The 9,280-nt window shown below is 41.5% G+C and overlaps 1 protein-coding gene across 2 annotated transcripts in view; it reads left to right on the top strand.

Annotated features, from left to right (window-relative positions):
- Positions 1-1,733, top strand: part of LOC131243659 (large ribosomal subunit protein bL9c) — a 46,142-nt gene extending 44,409 nt beyond the window's left edge. The window contains exons 7-8 of one of the 2 annotated variants that reach the window (XR_009170162.1): positions 567-751; positions 1,484-1,733. Coding sequence is in view for 1 of the 2 variants with exons in the window: in XM_058243162.1 (XP_058099145.1) it covers positions 567-687 (121 nt within the window). In the remaining variant the exon portion in view is untranslated. Of the gene's footprint in view, positions 1-566; positions 753-1,483 lie in introns of those variants that run through there. The other variant, XM_058243162.1, reaches the window with a different exon arrangement.
- The last annotated feature ends 7,547 nt before the right edge of the window (positions 1,734-9,280 follow it).

Here is a 9,280-nt window from a genome sequence, read left to right on the forward strand (position 1 = left end):
TGGGGCCTCACCTGATTGACAGATGGATGGTATACATGCACCATGTGGGCCCCACTTTTTCTCGACTCTGCCACAACCCTGGTGGATTCCAACTCCTGGTGACCATTCTTCTCACACACTTGCGCACGCGAACACTCACAAACACACACACAGGTCCATGTATGCAAAAATTCTGCATGCAATCCATGTTCATGGCTACTGTGTCATGTGTTGCGCATCTGAGCTGTGCAAAAGGTAGCCCACACCAGGAAGGCTGCATAGCATAAAAATCAGGCCAATATACTCATTAGGTGGGCAACACCTGTACACTGAATCCAATCATCAGTGGCCAATATTTTGTCATTCGGGCCTGTGAGTGGAAGTGGAACCCACGTCGTTTCCATACCAGGTGACCTTCGTGGTGTGCCCCACCTTTTGCATGGTTCACATTTCTTGCATGTGAACTTCCACATAAATGGGATGCATGTGATCTTTCCACACGCACAAGTGCATGGGAGGGAGGGAACAGGATGTTCATATCACTGCTTGGGGTCGTTGGTGCATAAATGTTATTTATTTTGTATTAGGGATGTGGACAAGCGGATTGTTTCTCTTCCCGAAATCCGTGAAACCGGGGAATACATTGCAGAGCTGAAGCTTCACCCTGAAGTTACTGCCCGGGTGAGGGTAACTGTGTATGCTAACTAGGACAACCCATTGCTTGGAAAGCCGCCCACTTAGTGATGGAAAATCAGCCATGCTGCTTGTGCAGGTATGTACAGATGCTACTTTGCAATCTCCCTTTACTTATTTGAGGATAATTGTCTCATGAAAAGATGTAAATAAAACAAATGAGTTAAGGGCATGACTTCAATGCACCCATTATTTCACTGTCTAAAAATAGTTGGCAGGAATCTCTAGCATCATGTTCAAAATTTTAAAAGTCAATTTTGAAATGTGTATTAAGATTCCCACCCTCCGTTTATGAATGGTGGAAGATATTGAGTGCATTGACTCTTAGTGAACACTTACATACTGGTGCACATCATCTTTTCCCATGAGACCACAAATTCTTGGTAACTGCAGTTTGGATGCACCAGCTTGCCTCTACTCATGATATTTTATGACCACATTAATGGGTGGGAGCCCTGCCAAGGCTATTTGTGAGACACTAGGATTCTCACTCCACATGTTAATATGGTATGCATATGTGAGATCTGAGCGTGCATCACCTCAGCCTTCCATTTATACACTTCATGAAATGAGGCTGTTGGTCAGCTTTTTCTGTCCATTTTATTGTACACGTCCCATCGCCTGTTGATCAGATCAGCCTGATTTTTTATCCGTGTCATGTTTGTGGGGAGACCCACCTGGTGGATGGTGCAGATCTCACAAAGCTGTGAGATGCTACTCTGAATAGTAGACATACACAGTTCTCTCGTGAGTGTATAATGTGTCCTAATTTGAGGGGAACTGTTTCTGACCGGATTATTATGTATGCTAGGAGAAAAGCTGATGGTCAGTATGAATCATGCATGGGGACATACCTGCAGAAGGATGAGGAGACTTTTTTTTTTTTTCTTCTTTTTTTTTTTTCTTGGTGATGGCATGTCGAATAACAAAGAATTCTCATCGGCTATGTTTATTCATTGTTGTTTTCATGGTTCTAATCATGTGCTGTTTTTGTTTCCTATTTTAAGCAATTTTTCTTTATTACAGTATCAGAAAATTCAATTTGCACTAGAGTGTTTGTTTGTCGATGTTATTTTACATATGGGACTTGATGGGGTGTATATAAAAAATTGCAGCACCAGCATATTGCTTCCATTGAAAGGATTTGTCATCGAGGTTCTTGGGCAATGTGCTTAACTTCCTTTCTGCCCCACCTTGTAGTGATATTCCAGACCATTCAACATGAAAAGAATCTCATTGATTAGAAATCATCACAGTTCATGCTATTGAGAGTTCAGAACTGCTTTGTATTTTAAGTCTTATGGATGATGGTACCTCTAATGAGTGAGATTTTTCCGCACGAACTGTCTACAGTGGGGTACCAGTCTTTAACTATCGAAGTAAAGCCTATAGTCTTTAACCTTCAATTTTTAGATTGAATGCAGAGCCATCAAAATTTTCTCTTAATCATTCTAAATTCATCTGCTGATAGCGATGGTTACAATCGTCCATTCATTGTTCTTTCTTACAGTAGCCCATATAGCATAAAAGTCCACACAACATGGAGGGGTCTAACTTTAATCATCGGAGCACACAGCACTCAGAATGTGGGCCCTAGTGGGCCGCCACACATCTTGGATCCTGGGTTGTGATAGAGACAAAAAGAACTCTTCTAATAGAAACACCAACTACAACTCATGTAGACGAAGAACCCTTCATGTGAGGATGTGGAATACATATGAGGTTTCCTGACAGATGACATGCGGGTCAGAGATCCATGCCATTCATCAAGTGGTGGCCAATGTGGACATGCTATGGACCAAAATTCATCAAGTAGTGCCCAATGTGGACAGGGTATGGTCCAAATTCATCAAGTAATGCCCCAATGTGGACATGCTATGGACCAAAATTCATCAAGAAGTGCCCCAATGTGGACGTGCTATGGTCTGCCCAATGTGGACATGCTATCGACCAAAATTCATCAAGTAGTGCCCAATGTGGACATGCTATGGTCCAAAATTCATCAATTATTGCCCGATGTGAACATGCCATGGACCAAAATTCATAAATTAGTGCCCAATGTGAAGAAGCTATGGATCAAAATAATAGTGGCCCGTTGATCATGCAGGTCAAACTTGAATGAACCTCGTTTTCTATATTGACCTTGACTGCATGGTATTACAATGTTGAGCTGCATGAATCTTATTTTTCTATCTAGGTCATGTATGTTAGTCATAATGTGTTACTGTATATAAGGTCAGGACCCAAACTCAAACCCAAACCCAAACCCAAACCCAACCCAACCTGGTTGGGTCGAGGAGGAGATTGTGTGGACAATTTTCAACCCAAGCCAAGGCCACCCAAACCTCAGACCAACATGAACCGAAGTTGGGGTTCGGTGGGTTTTATAACTCAGATAGATCATAGGACCAGTCCATGAATGTTCAAGATCATTTATCATCCGCTAATCCCAACAAGAAAAACATCCCTAATTGATAATCAACCAACCACGTTTCCTCTGGAATGATTCCAATCTTCCAATTCTTCTGCTCTACCCCTCTCTAACACACTATATAAAACTTATTATCTATCATGGGACATGATTCGGGAGAGACCGAAGAACCATGATATGGTAGAGTCATCTATTTTAGACAATGTCCAGGTATCAATCAATCTTAACTAACCAACTAGTGGGCCTCATGATCGATGGATGATATTTCAAAAATACTTATGAGAAGACCATAGCCAGCACTTATTTTTGCTTTCTAGCACTTGATGTTGACCATCAACTGTGTTTCTTTCTCACCTCTGATTTGAGAGCTACTGTTTAGATGGCTAGGACCATCTGACCTATGCATATATTGAATCAATTTCAATCTATTGTGGGTCCCACTAAATGGACAATCCTAATTGAAACATAACCCTGCCACGTGTAATGTAGTAATAAGGCCCATTACCTACGTGTGCGTACGGATGCCATAACTGTCTCACTCTAGCCATGCTCATGCCAAGGGAGTGTTTTGATTCATGGAAAGGAAACGTTTCCCACGAAATTAACTTTTTCTTGTTTATAAGCTCCTTTTGTGGGAAATATAACTCCCGCACTCTTTTGTTCGAAAGTAAATAAATTCGTTTTCCCACCTCAACCTTCAAGAAATGCATTTCGCATGTATTAAAAAGGAAAATGGGTTTTTCAATGGTTAAATTCAAATGTGATACTATACATCTTCAATCATCTCACATGTGTCATATGTGCCAAATGAATCATTATCAATCTTTTGTCAAGCCCCACCAGCATCACCGTGCCATGCCCCAATGTGTCAAATGAGTCACCATCATCTTCTCGTGCCCCACATATGTTAATGTCTCACGTGTCACCATCTGTTCACACCCATTTTCAGCGCCCTGACTTGGCCCAGTATGAAATTGTCACATGATGCCATTACGTGTTTAGCGCACATTGGAAGCATACTTACAACCGAAGAAATTGTCGGTTGATTTCCCTTCAGCGTTACATATTCTGCTATTAATGCGATGGCGTAAACCCTTATGCCTTTGAAAGAGTGAATTTCATATGCCATGCGGCCATGATCAATGTGCCCATTTATGAGGAAACGTATTGGGGACGCTTATAAAAGACCCACCAAAGAACGAATCTATCACGAATCTAGCAATGATTCTCTCGGCAAGGCCGTTTCTCACCATCCTTCCAAAATGAGTCTTCCCAAAGACGTTTGGAGAAGCAGTAACGGTTGATTAGTTTCCAAACATCGGAACATCAAACTCTTGTCCAAACCAACCCAGTTTGGGTCCGAACCTAAGTTCTAGGATAGATTCTCATTGGATAATCCCAAGTCGTCAAGTGATTCGGACAAAGGCAATGAGAGAGCTGGATGAGAAGGCAAGATTCAGTCCCCTGACAATTTGGAGATAAAAAGAGATAGAAAGTACCCATATGCCCCCTAAAGTCACATCTCGATCAAGAACCCGGGTGGTCAGGATAGGATGGATCCTTTCCATCCATCGTTTCCAGCATCTAAAACCAACCTGCAATGAATTGTGAAAATTCTAGAAGAGGCCTGATCTAGACTATCCAACACCCTTTGGTGACCTCTGGTCAAATCCATTCAATAGAATGTTATCAAAGATGCATAGCAGTCAAGATTGATTTGGATCCGGCCCCAGATCGAGTAATTTTAATTAGAGGGATTTCATCATATCTTGGCCCGGTCCCTAATAGACCATGGAGACCCTGCAATGGATGAAGATTTGAGAAGCCAATGAGTATGAATCTAATCAAAGTCCTCATTTCCAATACAAGCTGACAGTTTCTGTTCAGACAAGGATTTCCATATCCAAGCCCTCGACGTGAGCCTGAAGGATCCAAAAGCAACAAAGAAACCCTAACAAGAGTTTTACCGCCTTAACGATCTATAAAAGGAGCAATTGAAGAAAAGCTCAAGGCCTTATGCCAAGCACATCAATTTATCTTTTATTTATTTTTCCTTTATTTTTTCCTAGCATAACTTAGGTTAGTTTATGGCTACTACTTAATGGCTCCCGCCATAGTATCTTAGGAGTAAAGATGGTCCTTCTACAGCCTTAAATTGTGGATCCTAGTCATCTAAGTTCCAATTTGGTTGATCACACCTATATTGATTTGTCTATTTTGATAGACGCATCAGGTATTCATCCCTTTTCATTTTGTTTATTCATTTGGTCGTACGCAAGTTGTCGACTGCAATAAACATAATTTCATAATATTTAATGAAATTGATAACATTTTACCTTATTTAATTTGAATGTGTATCTTTCTTCATTTGAGAAGTGTTTTGAACTTAAAGTTTTGGTGAAAGAACAAGTCCTTAAGTTCGTAGACTTACCTCTATTGTCATAAGGCAAAAAGAACTCATTCGGAAGGATTAGCCTCATTTCCTTTCACTAATCGCTTGAATGGAGCATAATATTAGTGGCCAAGAGGACCATGGATCTTTGATCTCAGTATCCAATCTGTCTATCTCAGAGAAGGGGACACCAATAATTCAATCAATCCTTGAGTTAAGTAGACTCTTACACGCCCATGCATCCTACTCACACACACGTAGACAAAATCTAAACCCTCGGTCACATGAGTGGTCCAGTTTGATTGAATTGAGTGCAATACTATGTTTAGCACACCCGATGGGACCTAACAAAGTTCATTACATTTTTCAATAATAATAAGATGCATCTCGAATCGAAAAAGGCTAGTTATATAGTCAATGTTGTAGAAGAAAAACTTGATGTGAAGCCACATGAGCCCATAATCGAAGTTGAAGCAGGGTCATCCCCCCAACAGATTTCTAGTGACTTCACTACATTCTTCGAGCAATTCGTAGGATGTATACAATAGGTTACCAATATGTGTAGATCATAGCTTGAGATAAGTGAGAGATTGGCCTAGAGTCTCATTGCGAGACTTGAAGCCATGGATAGACGTTCTCCTCTACTCCATCCCGTTGGACATGAGGAAGAGCAACCGATCGTGCTTCCAATCAGAGCCAATCAGATTGAACAGCAAGGTCATCACCGCCTCGAGTGGTGATTAGGAACGACCGAGATGGTTGCTTATTTTGTCAACTGGATTACTTTGACCACCAAAGTTATTATCCTTCCAGGAGTCAATACCTGGTTGGCCCAAGTAACTCAAGGGGGAAACCGGCTACCTAGTTGTCATCATATGGTAACGCGGCCGAGCCATTTAGGTTCCAACTTCAAAGAGATCCATCCAATTACTATACAACCCAAATGGTCGATTACTAGAAGGGGCAACTCCAAACGGCATCGACCTCATATCAAATGATGAATGCACCTAGAGGGCAACCTTTGATAACGCATCCCTATCTTAACAGCTATTAAAGGGCCGAGCCACTCAAGGGCAACCTTTGATAATGACGCTGCCATACCAAGGATAACCCAAGACAAAAGCATTCGAGGGGTAACCTTCGACTGTGCCTCTCACCCATAACTGTTACCAAAGGGTAGAGATGCCCAGGGGGCAACTCCCGACCTCATTTTATCCAACAATCATCGCAAATGCGGCTATAAATATGAATATGGAACGTCCACACAAACGTCCCAGCCAAGAAGATCCACTAGGCCCCCAAAGGCCACTCGGTCGAGATGATATTATTGATCTCATTCAGGAGTATGGTATACAGTCGAACGGTCAACATATTGTACGGCCGGCATATAGAAAACCGTAAGTGAATCAACCAGAATTATAAATTCCCTAGAGGTTTCAAGTTCACAAAGTTCACCTTATTTTTTGGGGACCATGAGACCTCAACTATAGAACATATTGACCATTTCACCATGTAATGCGGTGAAGCATCCTGTAACGTCTCGGAAAAATTCGCACAAGGACCCGAGTACCACCTCAGGCAGAAATCACCCAGGACCAAAACATTTAGAAATTAGGTTAATATTAGCAGGTGTTAAACTAGAGTACTTGTGAAATTAGCACTAATCACTTTAAATATGATCTGCAAGATTCAAAACATGCAGAATCATTGACGCTACATTACCATAAAATCTAGAATCCATCCCTAAACCTGGTTGCTCTCGGGAGCACACCGAAACTTCATATCGGACCTGAACCATACATCGAAAATTCGATAACCGCAAAACTAGACAGTTATGACTGCATTACTGGTCTTGACAACCCCTTCAGAAATCAAGTCTTAATTGTGTCTAAAAATGCACAACTTGAGCCCGGACCGAAGTGTGTGAGAAACGTGAAAATATTTAGAAATAAAATCTGAATTTAAGTAATCTGAGTCGTGTCGCTTGTGGGTCAAATATAAGGATTCAGACCATCAGAATTCGACCCAAATACACCCTCAGATCAGGAGAAATGTCCCACATATGTCGATGTACTTGTGGCCCTGATCGAGTGTCCGTGACTATTGAACTGAAACTGGTCCGCCACGGTCGATCTGCAAACCCGATCGGAACGAAAACTCAGCCTAACCTAGATCCATGATCAGGGAGCTTAAGTCTGACTGCACGCAGAAAAGGGGCCACCAGAAATGCTCTATTGGGCTAAAACAGATGCCCTTTGGATATAACCTAATTATACCTTGGCCCTGGGGCCATTTCCATTAAACCTGGGCCTATACAAGGACCTTAAACCCTCTCTCTCTCACCCCATACGAATTTGAGAAACCCTAGGAGAGAGAGAGGAGAGAAAAGAGAAGGGAAAAGAGAGAAAGTGAGAGTGAGAGTTGGAGATTCTTACTGGGATTCGATCCCACTACTCCACGCACTCAACTGTCATTCATGTATCGCTATACAGGCGATTTCGACTCCATACTTAGGTAAGGAATCCTAACCCTAACCTGTTTTAGGATTTTCAACTATTGTAATAGATGAAATAGCTGGCTTATTCCCTGATATAGGTTATTGTGGTGCCGTAGACAAGACTTAACTTTTAAAATTGAATTCGTTACGAGTCCACCGGCGAGAGGTGCGTACTATAAATATTTAGGTTATGGTTTTCAAGGCTTTCAATGTTAGTTAATGGTTTATTACTAATGTGGGTGCTATTTCACATGCTAAATGCGGTGTTTGTTTCATGTTTCAGATGTATATGAACTATATGGAGTTTAGTATATACCATGTATTTGTAGAAAAGATCGTATACATATGGAATTTGAAAGCATGTTTGCCATGATTAATTGTCGTGTGTTTATACTAGTTGTATGTGTAACAACTCCTTGGTGAAAGGATTTGCCCTAATTCGTGCTATCACTAACATACGTCATGTATGTTGGAATATGTAATCTAAGTGTTTGTAGAAATGTCTGAATGAGTAAGTACTTGGCATCAGGTACTTTATATGAGTGTTGAGATAAGATTCTCAACTACATTGACTATGTGTATGATTTTCTCCATGCAACTTATATTATACTGCCTTTTTTACTTATGAAATGCGCATGTGTGAATTCCTGTGTATGTTTTATATCATAATATGCTCAAATGGTTGTAAGATTGGAATTATGTGTTTGTTACTGCTTTGACTATTTCATACGAATACCTATTATAATTGGATGTGTTTGGGACTACGATGTAACATAGGTGGCTGAGGTTATTTCGCCACATAAGATGTGATCGCATGAATGGTATACTAGTAGGTCGCGTCTCCCCCCGTGTCGTGGTCGGTTGAAGGGGATGCGCCTTACCCGCGAGGTTAGGGCAATGCTATGTCGATCGAACTCGAGGAATGGATCCGCTATCGACGAGCTCGAGCCCGATATTGGGCGGATAGTGAGGTCTCTTCCACTCACCTTATTGCGCGCATCGGGCTGACAATGCTTTGAGTGTAATAGACCTGATGATCCCAGAGATAACCGGTGAATGTGAACTTATTGAGCGAATTGCATATTCATTCATTCATTCATTCCCTATCCACTCGGGTGGTGCGTAGGACTACTTGTTACGTGTACGCTTCGCATGGGATTTCGGTTGCGGCACTAACCCTGAGATTCAGGAGTTTACCACACTTGAGCCGACTATCCAAATTTAGGTATGGGACTAGTTTGGATAAGAGTCCTTTGTGGTGACCCCATAGCCTGCGACCCTATGTACT

The sequence above is a fragment of the Magnolia sinica genome, chromosome 1 (genome assembly GCF_029962835.1).
Source record: "Magnolia sinica isolate HGM2019 chromosome 1, MsV1, whole genome shotgun sequence".
NCBI classification, from domain to species: domain Eukaryota; kingdom Viridiplantae; phylum Streptophyta; class Magnoliopsida; order Magnoliales; family Magnoliaceae; genus Magnolia; species Magnolia sinica.